The sequence below is a fragment of the Olea europaea genome, chromosome 16, assembly GCF_002742605.1.
Source record: "Olea europaea var. sylvestris chromosome 16, O_europaea_v1, whole genome shotgun sequence".
In the NCBI taxonomy this organism is placed as follows: Eukaryota; Viridiplantae; Streptophyta; class Magnoliopsida; order Lamiales; family Oleaceae; genus Olea; species Olea europaea.
In genome coordinates this window covers 19,046,939-19,068,569 of record NC_036252.1, presented here as the reverse complement: position 1 = coordinate 19,068,569, position 21,631 = coordinate 19,046,939, and the positions used below count along the sequence as shown (strand labels likewise).

General features: G+C 42.4%; 1 protein-coding gene across 1 annotated transcript; it reads right to left on the bottom strand.

The window, feature by feature from the left end:
• Positions 1-6,824: 6,824 nt before the first annotated feature.
• LOC111412733 lies at positions 6,825-7,811 on the bottom strand. Its single transcript, XM_023043651.1, has one exon. It carries the CDS (start codon positions 7,809-7,811, stop codon positions 6,825-6,827), a length of 987 nt encoding a protein of 328 aa, XP_022899419.1.
• Positions 7,812-21,631: the final 13,820 nt, after the last annotated feature.

Here is a 21,631-nt window from a genome sequence, read left to right as displayed (position 1 = left end):
TATCGAATGCAATTTAAATATAAATGAGGAAGCAGGAAAGCCTGACCTTTTGGATGCCAAGCCCAGGAAAATTTCTTCTGCTAATGTCTTTAATGCACCGACGAGTTCAGATGGACTGGTCGGGGGGTGAAAATGGGGTGAGCTTGAGCAACAATGTGAATCATACCAGTGATGTTTTTTTGTGGGTTCTAATATTTAGATTTTGATTTGGGGTTTGTGGTTTTAATTTCCAATTGTCAAGATTTTAATAAAATAAATTTGCCAAGTTGGATTTATGTTTTCCATTGGTACTTTTCCATCCATTTGAAGAGATGGAAGTTAAGTGAGTGGTGGATGAGTTATTATATTAGAAGATGAGTGAGTACTAGGTAACGCATTAAAGATGAATGAGCAAGTAGTAACAATGTTGAAAATGAGTGAGTGTTGATTAAATTTACTCTATTAATCCTGCTTTAATTACAAGTAAAATCGTATTAATTAAGGTTAAAGGAAAACTACATAAGAATAGGAAAGCTTTTGGAATTACATGTGTTACGTGTTGTCATACTTGGCCAACCTACGTGGGCCTATGGCCCACTCAATCTGAACCACGTGACGCTCTAGCCGAGGTGGTTTTTATATCTGAGGCCCTTCATGCGAGGCCCATATACCAAGGCCTGTGAAGATAGCCGAAGCCCTAAAGCGGAAGTATTACATGAGTGGCAGAAGCCCCAAATCCGAAGCTGAAGCAGAAGCCCCTGAACCATGAAGGAACGTCTTCCATGATCACTTTTCCTAAGAGATCTTCTACGTAAATATCTTGTTAGAATGATTGATGGAACGTTTGACATAAGTATACATGTCAAGTCTTATCATTAGCATGGGGGTTCTGCATAAGCAATAAATGTGCAGCAAGCTAGCAAGTCAAGGATGATGCCTAGGATTGGATGTTTGAATTAAAGAGATGAGGCCACGTGCCACCTCATCTAAGGGCTGCCATTTCACATGTAACACTATAAATACTTCCATTGTATAACATTGAAGGGCTAATGCAAGAATCAATACAAGAAACCACACTTTACTCTCTCTTTCATATTATCTTACAATACAATACGAGTTCATACATATTTACATTCACATTCATGAGCACCGATTGGTAATTATTGTACAATCGGATTACGAACATCCCGTCGAATTCCGAACGTTCTCGTCCCGCATTGTTGAGCTACTCCCACGCCCCTGTTTCTTTCGTTCTAGATCGTCCACGTGTCTTAGCTTGCAGGACCTTCGCTCATGTGTGCGCGGGTGTGTCCGGCATCTGTTGGCAACACTTTTTGGGGTCAACAAATTGGTACCGTCTGTGGGAAGCCATACCATAACCACGAACAACCTTGTGGTGAAAGCTTATTGAAGAGCATTTGGGCATCTCCCTTGAAAAAGGATTTGTTCTTGAAAAAGAATAAGAGGAAGCCCCACAACTTAGCAAAATTTGAAGAGTCAGACAAAAACAAAATGAGTTCAAACGAAGACACAACCCCCAGAAAGGTAACAGAAAATGCAAATGTACCTCTTCCACCCAGGGCCCCAGCAGCTCGGCAAAGACTCCACCACCACCACCAAAGAAGAGGTGGAGTGCGGACGATGGCACGGCTGTCAAGAGAAATGGCTGCCATGGCGGCCAACATGAGAAATATTGCTAGCCAAAACTTGGCTATGAGGGAGCTCATGGCCCAAATGCAGGGCCAAGGAGGCTTCTCCATTCCTCCATACGCCCCTCAAGGGCACTACCAGCAAGAAGATGAAATTTAAAGTCATAGAGCTGCTTCGCCGGACTATAGCCGAGGTGGAAGCCCATTTGAAAGGGAAGTTGAAGTTGATGTTTCCTCCAACTACGCTTCTGGCCGACCCGCCCAGGTCCCATTAACCATAATAACTTTCCACCTCCTTATGAGCAGGAGTCAAGAATAGGAGGGCAGACAGTGTATTTGACAGAATCAGCCCCGATGAACTGATGTTTAGGCAACAGCAGACTCACCAACCTTGGACAAGGCCACCTCCTCCACCTCCAATGCCCCAGCAGCCGGAAGAAAGGCATGAAACTGCCCCTCCTCCCTCCTCCCATGTTGCACCACCTAGAAATAGGCGCCAGAGGAGGGAGGAAGAGGCTAGGAACCGCCCCAAAACCTCTCACCAACAACCACGGCAAGAGGCCAAGGAATATGATTCAGATGAACAGCAGAGGTCCTATGACTTGGACGACGACGATGAGAATTTTCCATTCTCGAGGGACCTAAGGAATGCCCAGGTTCCAAACCACTATGTAATGCCAAAGATACCAAAGTATGATGGGAGAGGCGACCCAAAGAAGCACCTGAATGCTTATAAAACTCACATGAGCCTAAGGGGCGCCACCCCCGCTGTGAAGTGCAGAGCTTTCCATTTGACACTTAGTGGAGCAGCTGAAATTTGGTATAGCAGGTTACCACCTGGGAGCATAAGAAGTTGGCCCGAGTTTAAGATAACATTCTTGAAGAGGTTCACGGTAAGCAAAGAGGGAAAGGCCCCCATCCAACGTCTCCAAGACATGAGACAAGCACATGGAGAGTCCCTAAAGAGCTTCCTATCACGCTTCATCAATGAGATGACGTATTGTGTGCAAGTCACCGATAGTGAGGCACTATCCGCATTAAGAGGAGGTTTGAACATGAATACCCTATTCTGGAGGGACGTGTAAAATCAAAATCCCACCACCTATGATGCCCTAATCGAGATGATTAGGCGGAAAATCATCAATGAAGAACTGATTGAGCATAGGAACAGGGTAAGTAGAGGCCTCCCACCTTCTTAAAGGCAACGTGCTAGAGGGCCGACCTCCCACCTGATAGACTTCCAAATGAACCAGGCTAGAAATGAGAGTTCTGGTCAAGCACTTGCCACCACCACTTTGAATGCGGTTCTTACCGTGGCATATGAAGATATCAACCCAATTACTGACACCGAGCAGACGGAAACCCCACAAGGATCTCGTAGGGGGAGAGGCCGGGGTTCGGGACCTAGAAATAGGTCAAATTAAAACCCACCGGGATACTGTGTACACCATCAGTCCTATGGACATGACACAGTGGATTGCCGATACTATGTGCACCGCTCCCGGCTAGAACCCCCTAGAGACAGAAATGAATCGCCCCAGGCGAACAGGCCCCGCCCAGGCATGACAACCGACGTGGGCATGAGGAGGCTGCTCCCCGTCAAAAGGATGTTTCAACGACGAAGGGAGTGTGATACGGAGAGGCCTAGGGAAGGACGCAGGTACCGAAGAAACCGACAAGCCCAGGATGAGGCCCCTATCTACGAGATAGACACCATATTTGGAGGCCCATATGTCGACGGTAAGACACGAAACGCTAAAAGGAATTACGCCCGGGAAGCTAAACACCCCCCTTTGGCAAGCTACATTCTGGACAGCAGCTCCCAGAGGAACCAAGTTCCACCCATTGTCTTCACCTAGGAGAATACGAAGGAGTTCACTACTCCCACTGCGATGCACTTGTTGTGAGAACCGTCATAGCCCGAAATGGGCTCAAGCGAATGTTAGTTGACAACGGTAGCTCTGTTAACATTCTATTTGGATTCGCCTTTGACAAGATGATATTGGATCATCAGTTGACACCCACCACAACTCCTTTGTGCCCCCCTTCTCTCCAAACCGAAGCCCGGTGAGATCCTACAGCTACATCTGGCCGTCTCCAATGAGGCTATCAATTCGGTTCTGACTCGAGAAGAGGGAACCACCCGACTTCCAGTTTACTATACAAGTAAAGCACTCCTATCACGGGAAACCCGTTACCCCGATATGGAGAAGCTCGCTTTGGCCTTGATCATGACCTCCAGGAAATTGAGACCCTACTTCCAAGCTCACACTATCCATGTGCTGACAAACTTTCCCCTAAGGCAAGTGCTCCAAAAGCCTGATGCCTCAGGAAAATTATTGAAGTGGGCAGTGGAGCTAAGTGAATTTGACCTTGTGTTCAAGGCTAGGGCAGCCATCAAGGGTCAGGCCTTAGTTGACTTTGTGGCAGAATTTGCCAACTTACCCGAGGTAGATGAAATCATGGAATCCGTCGAGCCCCCTACGTAGAACTTATTCATTGATGGGCCGACTGGGGACGTCGGCTCAGGTGCTGGAGTTGTCCTCATTAGCGCTGAAGGTCACAAGTTAAACTCAGCGGTGAGGTTCGGGTTCAAGGACACCAACAATGTAGCAGAATACGAGGCACTACTTGCAGGCCTCAGGCTGGCCAAGGAGATGCAAGTAAAGAGGCTCCTCATCAGCAGTGATTCCTAGCTGGTTGTTAGCCAAGTAAATGGTAAATTCTCAGCCAAGGACAAAACGATAGCCTCCTACTTGAAAATGGTGATGAACCTCATCCCATCCTTTGAAAAGTTTGAACTAACCCAGATCCCTCGCATGGAAAATTCTCATGCGGATGTACTCTCCAAGCTTGCTAGTAGTAGGGATTCAGAACTACTCACAGTAATACCTATAGAGCATCTCCTCCTACCATCCACCGAGGCCCCTAATGTAATGTGGGTCGCTGAAACTCCTACCTGGATGCAGCCAATCGTAGCATACCTTAAAGACCAGGTACTTCCCACTGACAAGCATGAGGCCTACAAGCTAAGGAGGAGGTCGGCCCACTTCCTCTTCATTGATGATGTTCTCTATAAGAGGAGCTTTTCCTCCCCACTCTTACGATGTGTCGAGGAAAAAAAGGCTACTTACATATTAAGTGAGAGTCCATGAGGGCATGTGCGGCACAAAAGATATTGAGGCAAGGGTACTATTGGCCTACCCTGAAAAGGGACGCCCTCGAATTTGTACGAAAGTGTGACAAATGTCAACGATTCTCTTCGGTACAAAGGCAACTGTCGTAGGATTTAACCACGATCTCCAGCCCTTGGCCTTTCTCGAAATGGGGTATGGACCTCATAGGTCCTCTACCAAAAGGTAGAGGAGGTACAAGCTTTGCAATTGTGGCCATTGATTACTTTACGAAATGGGTTGAGGCTGAACCACTGACAAAAATCACAGAAGCCAACACTTCCAAGTTCTTGTGGAAGAATATTATATGCCGGTTCGGAATTCCCTACTCAATTGTCTCAGACAATGATAGACAATTCGATAACAAGAAGGTCAGAGCACTATGCGAAGAACTCGACATCAAGAAGCATTTCTCCACACCTCACCACCCACAAGCAAATGGCCAAGTTGAGACTGTCAACAAAACAATCAAACACGTCATGAAAATGAAGCTTGATATGTCAAAAGGGGCCTAGGTGGAAAAGCTACCACAAGTTCTTTGGGCGCTCCGAACCACCACGAGGACACCAACCGGGGAAACACCTTTCCTCATGGCATATGGTACTGAGGGGATGAGCCCCGTTGAGGTCGGACTTTCGTCTCCAAGACATCTGCATTTTAGTGAAATCACAAATGATGAGCTTCGTAGGTGGAACCTCGACTTCATCAAAGAGAGAAGAGATGACTCCTAGTTGAAGCTCGCCACATACCAAAGAAAGATGACGAAGTACTTCAACTCAAAGGTAAAGAAGAGGTCATTCCGAGTCAACGATTTGGTCCTTAGGAAGGTTTTCCTCTCCTCAAAGGAACCTGGTTCTAGTTCCCTAGGTCTCAACTGGGAAGGGCCATATAAAATCAGAGAAGAAATTTGCCCTGGGACTTACTGGATTGAAGACATGGATGGCAAGGCCCAACCCCGTCTATGGAACATCGAGCACCTCAGAATCTATTACCAATGAATATACTACATCGCTGGACGATCTTTCCCAGCTCTTGTAACATTTCTATGGTTCAATAAAATTCTATGATTAAATTAACGTGTCGCATTACTTCCTCGCCTTGGAGAAGAAGCAAGTGTCCCATCTTTGAACCACCTCATGCGAACTCCGAGGCGCATGAACATACCTCCCTTTGACGAGGTTGAATGCCAAGGGGAGAAGTCTCAACATGGCTGCACCATCCACCATGTTGGGAAGTGTCGTCATCTCGGAGGAGAGGCTGGGGTCCCATCTTTGGGTCACCTCGTTCGAACTCCGAGGCGCATGCACATGCCTCCCTTTGGTGAGGCTGAACGCCAAGGGGAGAAGCCTCAACATGGCTGTACCATCCACCATTTTGGGAAGCATCGTCACCTCGTAGGAGAGGTCGGGGTCCCTTTTTGGGCCACCTCGTTGAACTCCGAGGTGAATGCACATGCCTTCCTTTGGCGAGGCTGAGCGCCAAGGGGAGAAGCCTCAACATGGCTGCACTATCCACCATGTTGGGAAGCGTCGTCACCTCGGAGGAGAGGCCAGCATCCCATCTTTGGGTCACCTCGTTCGAACTCCGAGGACCATACACATGCCTACCTTTGGTGAGGCTGAACACCAAGGGGAGAAGTTTCAACATGGCTGCACCATCCACCATGTTGGGAAGTGTTATGACCTCGGAGTAGAGGCCAGGGTCCAATCTCTGGGCCACCTCGCCTGAACTCCGATGCTTATGCACTTGTATCAGAGTAAAACTCCCAGTTCAACTGCAACACGGTCTACTCTCAGGATCCCTTCAGGTTACAATTATTAAGCTCAAGTACAATTCATTTGCTTAAGTCATTGGAGATAGGATACCCAGTTAAAGTTATTTAGTTCTTCAATCAACATTATGTTCAATTATTTAACGAGGCCAACACACTTGAATAAAAAGGAGATTATATTGATTTTCAACTAAGATTACAAAAGGGGGACCTGAGGCCAGTATATCTTGAATAACTGAAAAGAAAACTATCCTAAGCCTGAAATGATGGAGGTGCTTCAGCAGCTAGGACTTCCACAGCTTGAGCATCAGACATTGCTTCTTCTGCCTCTGCTACCTCATCTCCCACCACTTCATCAGCTGGGGTTTGAGGCACTTCATCCACAAACTCCGACCTGAGTTGCGACAGATCCTGATTGGGATACAACTCCTCAGCCCGCTCCATCACTTCAGCATAAGCAAAGTTCCTCCAGTAAGTACTGAAGCTCTGGTACTCCTCAGTATTGTGGAAGTTGGCGATGTAGTCTTTCACTACCTCCTCCCTTGCATTTTGGGCTTCCTCCCTAGCATGGTTTGCGTCATCAACGTACCACTTAATTTGGCCCTCGATATACTTGTATGAATCTTGGGCCCTTGCCAGCTCCCTATTAGCCTTCTCCAAGGCTTCGGCTGTCACCTTCTGGTGATCATTGAAAACCTCCACCTTCTTAGTCAAGGAGGCAACCTCACACTGGGACTTATGTACCTCCCTCTTCAATGCCTCTATCTGGGCCAAGGCAGACTCCAACTTGGTCAATTCTTCAAGTTTTTCGGCCCTAGATACCTCAACCTCGGCCCTAGCTGCCTTCAGCTCCTCTGCAAGGAAGGCTGTCTTCCTCTCTGAGGCAGTGGTCCTCGTCTGGAAGTCAGTGAGGGCCTCCCTGAATTCTAATGTAAGGCCAAAAGTCCTAACACTTTGGCTCACAAGAGCCCTTATCAGGTCTATGGCATCACAGGAGGAGGCGTGTAGTTGCCACCTATCCGTCCAGAATTTATAAAAACTCTCAGTAGCGCCTTGGATCTCAGGTGGCAGGGCCTCTACCAAAGCTGGGGCCAAAGGCTCCTCCCTTCCGGTAAGGAAGCTCGGAGACTTTGCTTGCACTCGAGCAGATCTTTGTCTGGCAGCCTCCTCCTCGGACACCGCAGCTTCTTTCCTTGCAACCTCCTCCCTCGCCTCTTCAGCCTCGGCGCGCCTTACCATTTCAATCTTAACTGCTTTCGAGGCGGCTTTCAGTAGCTTTGGCTATCCGGCTTCTTTGCCTTAGTAGGACATAGAAGTCCCAAACTTGCCTGACGAGCTGGAGACATGCACCAGCTTCCTCTTTTTTGGCTCCTCAGGGACTTTCTCGTTCCCCCGAGGCTCCTTAGGCTTTTCTGGCCTCTAGGGGGTCCCCTCTTCGGAAGGCCGCGAGGTGCTGTCCTTGGAGAGACGTTCAACTCTACCTCGAACCTCCTTGGCACCACTTGACCCTGGCTTTAGGGGCCTCGCCTTCATAGTAGAAGTTGCCCTCAGTATAGACGCCATGTTAGGAGCTGGGTACTCCTTCCTCTTAAACTTATTTGTAGAACACAGCACATCAGTACCAAAACGAAAACACAAAAATATACAAGTGTGGGAGCTTCATAGCCCTGGAGGCCATCAGTTCGAAGTCAAGGAAATAGCGACTTCTGTCGATGAGGTGATCGAAGTGGCGAAGCTTCAGAGGTCTCTTGTAAATGTCCTCTATCACTTCAAACTCCTCCCTGCTCAGCTCGAATCTCGTATTGCTATCTGCAAATGAGGCCTCAACAGTTAGAGAAAAATTAAAGTTGAAAACGAAATGCAAACTACTTAGGCTGGGAGACTCACGAGCTTTGTAGTATTAGGTCGGTACTGTGCAAGACAGGGCTTTGTCTCCCTCCACCGCCTGCCACCTGCCCCTCACCTAGAACCACGACTCCTTCCACCCCTTTATGGAAGAAGGCAGCCCCACCACATAAGGTGCATGGCCCCCCAGAGAGTCAAATAATACCACCCCTTCGACTCCTTACCTATTACCCTAGGCTGGAATAGGGTCATGAAGACGTGGAGAGGCATGTCCTCCCCAAGCGACACTTCCTTCCACAGGAAGTACAAGCCGACCAACTGGCTCCACCCATTTGGCAAGACCTGGGTCGGCTACAACATGAAATTCCTCAGCACAGCCCTAAAGAAGGGGAGCAGAAGAAGACGCATACCTGCCTTAAACAAGTATTCACTCACTGCCACGCACCCAGGCCTCGGATAACAGGCTCGTTCGTGGGCCTTGGGCACTAGCATCTCCACATAATGAGGTATACAATACCTCTCTCTTATCTCCCCCAACCTCTTCGACGTCATATTCGAAGGGACTCTAGACGTCCCCCATTCTACATTGTAATCTACTTCCTCCTCGATCATAGCAATTTGCTCAACCTCGGAGTCCCCCCTATAACTAGACCCTCGACTAAACGACGCGACAGTGACCAACTCCCTACCCGAAGTCGACTCCATCTCAGAAAATAACTAAGAACGCAGTAAAAGGAGGATTTTTTATAAAAATACCTACTGAAAAACTACACAAACAGTGCCGAAAAAGCAGCGAACGGACTTGTCTCAACGCCGAAATGTTTAAGTTCTAAGAGAAGAAATCAGATTGCAAGTGCTGGAAAATCCGAAAAAAGGGAGTTCTTTCGCCTTTTATAAAGGGCCAGGACAAACCCCCACCGTCAGATCTAAGCTCATTCAATCTGAACCCTTCATTTTAAATCAAATTCGAGGCGTAGAATTCAAACGATTTTTCAAACCTACGCCTCAGATTTAAGCGTGTCTCCCACGCACCTCAGCCAACGCGTCTGCTTCTAGAAGCTCCAGCTGTTCTAATAATTATGATTTTAATTCGACAGCAGCAGGCGCCTTGGAGATTGTAACGGTTCAGCCAGCTTTCCTCGAAAACATGCGCAAAACATCAAATCATTGGCACAACTGCCAAGGAACAATTATTATCATTGAACCTCGGCCTCATCTTCAACGTTCAGTCATCAAGCCTCGCAGGTTTGGTTTCCCAACCACCTCGGCTTCATCTTCAACATTCAGCCATCAAACCTCACAGGTTCAATTTCCCAAGCACCTCGGCTTCATCTTCAACATTCAGCCATCAAGCCTCTCATGTTCGGTTTTCCAACCACCTCAGCTTCATCTTCAACATTCAGTCATCAAGCCTCGTAGGTTCGATTTCACAACCACCTCGGCTTCATCTTCAACATTCAGCCATCAAGCCTCTCAGGTTCGGTTTCCCAACCACCTCGGCTTCATCTTCAACATTCAGCCATCGAGCCTTGCAGGTTCGATTTCCCAACCACTTCGGCTCATCTCCATCTACTTGGTCTCGCGAGCCTTGCACATTCAGTTCGTGCCACCACCTCGGCTCCTTCATCATTTACCCGCAACAAAACATTTCAAACTCCAACCATGATATAAATAACTATACTTGGACTTGGGGGACTATTATTTATGGTTCAAAAATTCTTTCAATTTTTACCTAACCCACTGGCTTTACTTCATTGAAGTCCATGCATTACATAAATGACTATACTTGGACTTGGGGGACTATTGTTACGTGTTGTCATACTTGGCTAACCTACGTAGGCCTATGGCCCACTCAATCTGAACCACATAACGCTCTAGCCGAGGTGGTTTGTATATCCGAGGCCCTTCATGTTGAGGCCTGTGAAGATAGTCGAAGCCCTAAAGCGAAAGTATACATGAGTGGCAGATGCCCTGAATCCGAAGCTGAAGTAGAAGCCCCCGAACCATGAAGGAACGTCTTCCATGATCACTTCTCCCAAGAGATCTTCTACATAAAGATCTTGTTAGAATGATTGATGGAACGTTTGTCATAAGTATACATGTCAAGTCTTGTCATTAGCATGGGGGTTCTGTATAAGCGATAAATGTGCAGCAAGCTAGCAAGTCAAGGATGATGCCTAGGATTAAATGTTTGAATTAAAGAGATGTCACGCCCCCAAATTAACATTGATATCTATATACAACCTAGATATAGAATTTTACATATATATATTTTTTTCGAGTTTGTTAACTTCTAATCACCTGTGACACGATCATATAACATATCGAAACCCAAAATCATATCGCCATAATCCAACATATATATTCTGAGCTTATAAACATGTCTACGGGCCATTTTAAAAGTACACTATATATGATTCCAAAATATAACCCTACGGATGGCAGCCTACAAAATAACCCTACAGGTCGTCATCCATGTATATCGAACTCTGGAATCCTGTAGGAGCTCCACAGCTAGCCATGTTCTCTATGTAGTTTCATGCCCACCTACAATGCAAGAACTACATAAACCAGTGCTTAGTAAGCAAAATCATGCATGTCCTAAATATGAGTAATAATGACATATGACACCATGCCATTTACTTTAAATATTACGATAAAAAGTATCATATTTCAATATTCGTCAAAGTCGACTAGAAATCATTTCACTTGAAATCTTTCATTTCATTGGGCCTTTGACCCACCTACTATGCACCGGATAGAGCTCTACATAATATTAATATCAATAATCAAATGGCCAATATGAAATCAACATCGACGAGTGGACCATCCTCTCGTGACCACTAGAGGCCCATCTCATGACTACCCCTATGATCACCCAAGAAGTCTCCCACCCGGTAGCGCCAATAATCATAGTATCACAAGAGCACAGTCGAGTGGCCCGCCCTCCCGTGATCACCAAAGGCCCATCCCCTATCTACCTTTGCAATCACCCAGGAAATAATACCCGCAATGCCAAACATATCACATAAGCATGTCTCACATGCCTCGGTGCCCTAGTAGTGGTCCATAAAACATTTATAATAAAACTAACTTTGAAATCATGTTTTGCATGCAGGATTTTCAACCATGTTACATGTCATGCATACATATAAAAATGTTCATAAATGACGTATTTAATGAAAATCGATGTTAATAGGTTACGCAACCTCATACTCAATGATCGTAACCACCATATGATGTGCTATAAGCCTCTTATCAAAGTTATGTAGATATTTCAACATTATTATGCCACATATACTAGGTTCTTGCATCGTAGTTGCAAATGGATTTTCACTTACCTTTCACCTTTGTGTGTGCAAGCTCCTATGGAGATTAGATCAATGTCCTTTTTGACTCGAAGTCGGAAAATCACCTGTATTACCATTTAATATTAAAGAGAATCCTCAATTTAATAACCTTAACGCACCAAATCCCAAAATACATCCATTCTCACCAAAATAATTTAGACGGAATCATCATTTCAAGTTACCGATCGCATTACAAACTTATCCCATAAATCTCGCTATTTCTCGAGTCAAATTATGAACGTCAACATCATCCAATTGTTGTTGACAACCTAGTATCCTCAGAATCTATTTTCTAGGCCCAAGAGATTATTAATGTACATGTAAAGGCTGAAATCATATTAAACACAAAATTGGACAGAATCTGTTTTCAGATTTCCCTTACCGTCCAATTATTTTTCCAATCCCTTTTCACCCCCTTATCTATATCCAATGATTCTAAAATTTTTACCACATTTCTATAACACGTATATGAAGGTAATAATTCTCTAAAGTAGTGACAAGTAAAGTGTTCTCAGCCTCCAAAATAGTCCATTTCCACAACACTAAAATCAGACAATTTTCCATTGTGACATTTTTCGGTTTCTATTTTATTAGCGTGTTACCAATCGGATTTCAGGCTATTAGAAGGCCATATATGTCCTTATAACTATCATGTAAAAACATTCATTTACATAGATACAATTTATATCTTAAGTATTATCCAAAATCAAAGTTTAAACCACTTAACTCTAGCAATTCCACATCACTGTACAGATTGCTTTCTTTCAAATTCTTGTAACTAATTACCCCAATTTTCGGCATCATGAAATCATTAAAAACACTCTAACCTAATCAAGAGCAAGTTCATATGTTCAAGAAATTATAAACCCCTCAAGAAATGGATACAAACCTCAAAACTGTGAAGTAACTTGGCTGTCCAGAAATTCGAGCTTGCTGTTTCTATTTCTCTTTGGCTCTTTCACTCTCTTTTTCACTTGGAATCACTTAGATACAAGATAATGGAGTTAAAATATTATCTAGGAGGTAGGTAAGTGGTCTTTAAATAGTTAAGGTCGTGCTTATTGCTTAAGGATTAAGGAATTTATGGGCTGAAGCCACATCAAGCCATCAAGGTGAGTCACTAAGCAGGTGGTGGCTTATTGCTGCAATATTTGACCTTTCTACCACTATATTTGGATTTTTTTTAAGCCTTATAAGATATATATATATATCCCTCCTACACGAGATCATGCCTTAAGGTTAAAGAAATTGAGTGTTAAAATGTTAAAATACCCCAAGCATGAGGTGTCTTAGCATGAGGTGTCTTCATGGCAGTAATACTTGACTTTCAACCATTATATTTGGATTCATTTGTGACTTTAAAGATATATATCTATCCTATATTAAGTTTTTAGGGAGTATACACGAGATTGATGCCTTAAGGTTGAAGGAATTGAGTGCTAAAATGACAAACATCCCAAGCGCAAGGTGTTCAAGCATGAGGTGGTCACTTGTAGCAAAAATCTGATTTTATATCTATCTTTGCAGGCATAAACCAAGTATCCTTAGCTTATTTTGACGTGTTTACAATCCATTTCACTTGTCCTAAGATCCCAAAGTATTTCATAGAACTAATTCCTCAACCGTTCATTTAATTACTTACCCGATTGATACCCGATTCTCGATTAATTTCCACAATTCGCACCTCAATATTTATAACGTCATATGAGACATATATTATTGCGTCATGATCATGTCCCTTTGTCTCATGTCCCAAATATGTCAATTACCTATCTAGGGTTTAACGTGACCTCGAACAACCGAATAGAAAGCTTGAACTTGTGTCGATACTAATTTCCGACCTTTTCGATTTCCATTACTTACCAAGCTAATCTTCAACATCTAGTTAACCTAATTTTCTATCATAGCTCAATGTGAAATTCACTACTTAGGTCGAGATCATCACTATATAAAGATTTTAAAGCCTCGATGATCAAACACACATTTTTAAGAGAAAGTAATTAGGAAGTTAATGCAAATGACAATTTAATTAGCATGGAATGCATGAATCATATTGGCCAAATGTAGAACGTGAAGTTCGGGGTATTACAAGAGATGAGGCCACGTGCCACCTCATCTAAGGGTTGTCATTTCATATGTAACACTATAAATACTTCCCTTGTATAACATTGAAGAGCTAATGCAAGAATCAATACAAGAAACCACACTTTACTCTCTTTTTCATATTATCTTACAATATAATACGAGTTCATACATATATACATTCACATTTATGAGCACCAATTGGTAATTATCGTATAATCGGATTACGAACATCCCGCCGGATTTTGAGCATTCTTGTCCCGCGTCGTTGAGCTATTTCCACGCCCCTATTTCTTTTGTTCTAGACTGTCCATGTGTCTTAGCGTGTAGGACCTTCGCTCACGTGTGCGCGGGTGATTCCATTAAGGTTGAAGGAATTGAGTGCTAAAATGACAAACATCCCAAGCGCAAGGTGTTCAAGCATGAGGTGGTCACTTGTAGCAAAAATCTGATTTTATATCTATCTTTGCAGGCATAAACCAAGTATCCTTAGCTTATTTTGACGTGTTTACAATCCATTTCACTTGTCCTAAGATCCCAAAGTATTTCATAGAACTAATTCCTCAACCGTTCATTTAATTACTTACCCGATTGATACCCGATTCTCGATTAATTTCCACAATTCGCACCTCAATATTTATAACGTCATATGAGACATATATTATTGCGTCATGATCATGTCCCTTTGTCTCATGTCCCAAATATGTCAATTACCTATCTAGGGTTTAACGTGACCTCGAACAACCGAATAGAAAGCTTGAACTTGTGTCGATACTAATTTCCGACCTTTTCGATTTCCATTACTTACCAAGCTAATCTTCAACATCTAGTTAACCTAATTTTCTATCATAGCTCAATGTGAAATTCACTACTTAGGTCGAGATCATCACTATATAAAGATTTTAAAGCCTCGATGATCAAACACACATTTTTAAGAGAAAGTAATTAGGAAGTTAATGCAAATGACAATTTAATTAGCATGGAATGCATGAATCATATTGGCCAAATGTAGAACGTGAAGTTCGGGGTATTACAAGAGATGAGGCCACGTGCCACCTCATCTAAGGGTTGTCATTTCATATGTAACACTATAAATACTTCCCTTGTATAACATTGAAGAGCTAATGCAAGAATCAATACAAGAAACCACACTTTACTCTCTTTTTCATATTATCTTACAATATAATACGAGTTCATACATATATACATTCACATTTATGAGCACCAATTGGTAATTATCGTATAATCGGATTACGAACATCCCGTCGGATTCTGAGCATTCTTGTCCCGCGTCGTTGAGCTATTTCCACGCCCCTATTTCTTTTGTTCTAGACTGTCCATGTGTCTTAGCGTGTAGGACCTTCGCTCACGTGTGCGCGGGTGATTCCAGCATCTGTTGGCAACACTTTTTGGGATCAACAACATGTAAAACCTATGATGTTTGATCTTATAACTGCAAAAGTTTTTGAATTCGTGACAGGTCATATAAGCAAACTTGTCGAGTTTCAACTTGCAAGCCCATTCATTTAGTTCACCTTGTAAATGTGCATCACGTTTTTATCTTTAACACGTTGAAACACCTTTTTTTGGTGTGGTGGCTTCTCCATCTATCTTACAAATCCAACAAGCTTTACATTTGAAGTCAAATCCTTCTCTGTGAACTCCATGCCCTCTGCAATTCCAATGACTATAATCAATAAAACAGAAGCAAAGAACACTACAAATTCCCATCTTTTCGATATCAGGATTCGATTTTATGATTGTCTATACAAGAGATACCATAGAAAGTACAAAAAGAAAAATCCACGTGTAGAACTAACTTGTAGCTGAAGCACAAGTAGCATTCCAAGAAACTTTGCAAATTAAGGAATGACACCAACTTTGTTAATCTCGTCAATTGGAGGTAGTATTTCTATACCTTTTTGAAAAGGCTATAGTTCGACCCAACCAACACCTAGAGGGGGGTGAATAGGTGTCTATGCGGAATTTAACAATTTAATTAAGTTATGCAACAAGTCACATAAATTAAACTTTGTCCAGATTCATTCACATGATTTAACTATCTATGTTGAATTGTCGGTTGAATTGAAATTGATAGAAAGCAATAAATAACACAAAAATTGTTGACGGAGAAAACCCAACTGGGTAAAAACTCCGGGCACAAGTCAGTAGGGATTCACTATAGAAGACTCCAACTTACAATACGCCAGACATGACTGTATCTAACAACACTCTGACCTCCTTACTATATCAACCAAAGCTCTCCTGAATTCTGCAGATCTGTGCCAAAATCCCAGCCTTGTATTTCTTCTATTTCCCGTGAATCAACAAGAACTCCAGTTCTTCAATCAACCTCCTTCCCGGATCTTCAATCAACTGATCTTCTGGAGGTAATGAGGATTTTTGATAGGTGTTTTGTTTGAAAAGGTGTTTGATGTTTTTTTTTCTTCAATGAATCATATGGTGAAGAGTTTTGCAATTGATCCTTTGATAGAGAGGAAAATATTGTGCTATGTGTTTTGCCAAAGGTTGTTAATGAAAAGCGAAATTTTTGTTTATATAGTAGGTCGTTTTTGGTAGTATGGAGCATTTAAAATTCGTGAGGAAGGAAAATTACCAAACGCCTGATGACACTGTCGCTCGAGCGAAGTGCCGGTGAAACTCTAGCGACGCACTCTCGCTCGAACGAAGTGGTGGCGAAACTATAGCGACGCAGGTTCTGTTATTTAGGCTTGAGCGAGGTTAGGGCGAAACTCTAGCACCAATCTTGCACCGTTTTCATCTTCAAAGCATCCAACTTTACCCTATACCTATACATTAATTATTACAAAATTGCAACACAAGTCCCTGAACTTTTAGACATTGACAAATTGGTCCTTGACTTTACAAACTCAACAAATTAGTCCTTTTGGTCACAGATTGCCAATTACAACATTTTCCTAACAAACTCCCCCTTTGGTATTCTGTGATAAAATTACACAAGACAGTCAAGGACACAAAAAAGTGTAACTCCTAACGACCTATTCATTCAACCAAAGCAACTATCTCCTGTCAAACCTATTTCCTGAAATACAGAAACTTAATACCAAGTGTAAAAGCACGTGAAATGAAAATAGTAGATAAAATAAGGAATAGTGCATATGTAATTAACCAGATTAAGAAGCAATAGTAATGTAAGTCAAAAAACACCAAAAACATACATCAATATTGCTAAAACATCAAAACTTAATCTAGTCATTAAATAGATATCAAACCACAGTTATATCACAGTTAATCCAATATATCACAGTTAAATTGAGATTAAACTATCTACTCCCCCTTTTTATCACAAATGACAAAGGATCAAAAACTAAAACTAAGAAGCGGCACCACCCGCACTCGGTGACTCATCACTAGTCTCGTCACTCGAACTCTCATCCAATAGATCACTAATCCAACGTAATTGACGCTGACACATTGATAGAGCATGCCGAAATGAAGAAAGCTTAGCAGACTGATGCTCCGAAGCAGCACGTAACTGCGTGATCTCTGCCATCATACAAGCCTGCTGCGCGACTAAAGTAGACATCTGACCCATAAGCGTCACCATGGGGTCAACAGGCAAGGAAGCCACCCCTGGAGCAGAAGTGGATGTCGAAGGAAAGACAGCTCGAAGCAGAATAGCTGAAGGAAAATTCGAACGAGACGGAAGAAAGATACGGGAACCCCCAGTAAGAATATCAGTAATAGGATCGAAGGGCTCCGAAAAATCAAAAACATCAACGGGCTCAGCCTGAGCGGCAGCATGAGCCGAAGAGGACGGGACATGGGATCGACTCTGGTGAATGGTCTGCTGTCCTATTGGGCAACCTATACGAGTAGAAGACCCCTCAAGGAAAGATGCACCAAGAGAAAGGATAACCCGATGAATCAAACAGGCATAAGGTAACCCTAAACGACCCCCAGGAGTACGAAAAGAAGCTAGAATCTGCTGGCACACAAAAGTAGGAAGGTCGATAGAGTCCCCATGAAGTAGGGCATATAGAAAACGAGCCCATACCATAGGTAAAGAAGAAGTATGAGCAACAGGCCATAGGTTTGTGCACACGATGCGCAACAAAACCTGTCGATCAGTGGGTAATGAACCCGTGGCCATAGCCGTAGGCCCCCCAGTAGACGGGGTGTTCAAAAGACTCGACCGAACAAGGGCATCGACCGGAAGAGAAGCAGGGAGAAGATAGGGATACGTCGGATGAGGAATCTGAGGTATACCTAACGCAAGAGCTACTGCAGACTGAGTAACTCGAAAAGAATGACCTCTAAGAAAACTCCTAAACGACGACCCATCCACCTCATGAATATTAGCATAAAACTTTTGAACGAGGAGTGGAGGCGGCGGTGTAAGACCAACAAGAAGGGGCTCCCAACCCCGGGAAACAAAAATAGCGATGACATCAACAGGAAGGTCAGATAAAATTACCTCACGCTCCATGAGATCGGGGCGTAAGGAGAACTGAGACGTGAAGACCTCCTGAGCTGTAGCAGAAAAAACCGGGATCTACTATAAGATGGCGATCCATTAGCGGGCTGTGCAGAGGTACGAGAGCGCTTACGAGCCATCTGGCACATGCAGAGATGAAAAGAATAAGCATAATGTGAAATGCACGCATCACGATGCAACATGATATGAGAAGATGCACACACGGAAACACATATGATCCAATCACATAAACATGAATGAAAATACATACGGCATGCAATGACACTCAAATAAGTAGGAAAGAAACAAAGGAAAAGAAGGAAATCAAAAAAAATAAAAGAAACCAAATTAGCATAAAAGTGAACTTTCATCGAACACGTGGCGTGCGTGACTTCGGCACCAAATTCCAAGCACATACGAGACCCAATCACAAATCCAAACACATCCCTAAAAACTACATGCTATGGACTTCACAATCAAACAAAACACACATCAAACGAATCAACGAGGTGCAAGAACTACATTGATGAACATGGACCAAAAACTTAAAAACAATGTGAAGTAAACCATAGGAATGCACTATAATTTGGGAAATGGAAAGCAATACTTGATGCAAAACATGTGTACAAGCAAGATGTAATGCCAAAATAACACAAACCAACATAGTAATCAAGAAAAGAAATCAAACAAACCAAAAAAAATTGAAAGCAAAAAAAGTTGGGAATTACCTAAAGATTTTGCCAAGAAGTCAGTGTTTCAGACCCAAGATTGTGTTAAAGATGTCGAATTGAGGCCAAAAATGAATTGGGAGTGAATAATTTCAATGGAAGAAGAAAAGAATTGAAGGAGGAGGAAAAAAAATGATGAAATGCGCGAAAAATTGAAACAGCTGCATTTTAAATATATATGTCGCTCGAGCGAGACCAGGGCGAAACTCGAGCGACATCCTTTCTGCTTTTGTCGCTCGAGCGAAGTCCAGGCAAGACTCGAGCGAAAATGAAATGTCGAAAATAGCACCAAACATTTGAAATTTATGAAAAGTAGCACAATTTTGGAAAATAACGAAAATAGGTCCAAAAACTTTTATTTTTATTTTCAGTTGTATGTATTTTTTTTATTTTTTTTGTAAAGACAAACTAAAAAATCGATGACAAAGCACGTACCCAAATATGTAGACGATACAAATAATATGCACAAAATCACAGACCCGACATTCAGAGCATGTAGACAAATCTTAAGTCCACACATAGTTCAAAATCCCATGAAGTAAATTTTATACAGAACATCAACGTGAAATGTGCCACGTAGTCCATGCAAGTTAGACTCAAAACCTAAAATTAGTGAGAAATGATACGTGAAAACAACTGTAAAAGAGTGTATATTGAGCAAGTGCCAGTTAAATCCAATTCCACGAGGACCTATATCAAACAGTATAATTGTCACAATTTTACTCCCCCTAACGGTATGTCATTTTTTTATTTTATATATATGTGTGTGTGTACATGTGTGTGTGTATATATATATATATATATATATATATATTAATAATATAAGAACTTAGGTGCAATCCTATCTTCATTAGGCGACAGAAATGACCCATGTAACAAACTTTGGACCGGTGACTCTCAAGCCAGACGACCATAGGGCACCAGATTAGAAACCCCTAAGGCTTAATTGTTCGAGTCAAATAGGCCCCGAAAACATAAATAAGTTCAAAGAATAATGTAGAAAATGGGGAAAGACAATATTGATTAGGTTACACTCGTCACAGATCAAGTCAAATGGACAAACAACCCCAATCACAGAAGAATACCATCCCAAGTCTCACCCATGCGGTCAAGACCCACCTACAGGATTACAGTGTGTGCTGTGCGAAAATGCATGACGAGCCGTATACCAAGAACTCCACAGAAAGTGAGAACTACGATGGAACCTCAGACTCGTACACATGATGAAAAATAGAGTTTGATCCTGAATGCAAACATCATAACGTCATACACGATGCACAAAAAATTATTTATTTATTTATTTATTTATTTTTATTTATTTTTAATTTTTTTTATTTTAAATTTCAAATGCAAACTTAATACTCAAAATAAAAACTAAAAAAAATAACTAACAAACAAAATGCACCAAACACACATTTATCACATACAAGATATGAAATGAATAAGTGCAGATATGATAAATGCATGAATATGCATGAATTCATGATCAGATAGGCAAACAAATACCAACAGACGTCTGAAGCGACTCAAACCTCATCCCATCTAGTGGTTTCGTAAGTAGATCGGTTAATTGGTTGTCAGTAGAAACGTGATCTAAGGAGACAACATGTGTTTCAACAAGTTCACGAATAAAATGATGTCGTATGTCAATATGTTTTGTTTGAGAATGTTGAATGGGATTCTTAGAAATATTTATAGCACTGGTATTATCACAGAAAATAGTCATGGTCTCTTGATTAATCCCATAATCACTCAGCATCTACTTCATCCAGAGAAGCTGAGTGCAGCAACTTCCAGCTGCTATGTATTCGGCCTCTGTCGTGGATAGGGATATGGAATTTTGTTTCTTACTTAACCAGGCTACTAGATTGCTACCCATGTAGAAACAGCCCCCAGAAGTACTTTTTCTATCATCTGCATTCCCCGTCCAATCGGCGTCGGAGTAGCCAGCCAAATCAAGATTAGAATTTCTAGAATAGAAAATCCCTAGATCAACAGTACCACTCACATATCTAATGATGCGTCTAACAGAGCTTAAGTGTGATTCTTTGGGATCTGCCTGAAATCGAGGACACACTCCAACACTAAAAGCAATGTCAGGTCTAGTAGCTGTGAGATAGAGAAGACTACCTATCATGCTTGGATATAGGGAAGGATCTACACTCTTACCTGAAGGATCACGACCTAACTTCAAGCTAGTACTCATAGATGTCCTAGTATGCTTCTTACTATCTAACCCAAACCCTTAACTAGATCCTTTGCATACTTAGACTGTGAAATAAACAAGTCATCCTCAGTCTGTTTCACCTGAAGTCCAAGGAACTCACCAACCATACTCATCTCAAATTCTTGCTTCAAACACTCGGCAAACTCATATGCTAGAGACTCAATAGGAGAACCAAAAATGATGTCATCGACATAAATTTGAGCGATAGTGATAGTTTCTTCAATGTGTCTAATAAATAAGGTCCTATCAGCACCACCTCGAGAGAAACCATGTTCCTTAAGATATGACGTAAGTCTCTCATACCAAACTCTAGGAGCTTGTTTCAGACCATAGAGTGCTTTGTGGAGTTTGTTGACATAGTGGGGAAA

Coding starts and splice junctions, on each gene's coding strand:
- LOC111412733 (XM_023043651.1), bottom strand. CDS start 7,811: ATGGTAAGGCGCGCCGAGGCTGAAGAGGCGAGGGAGGAGGTTGCAAGG.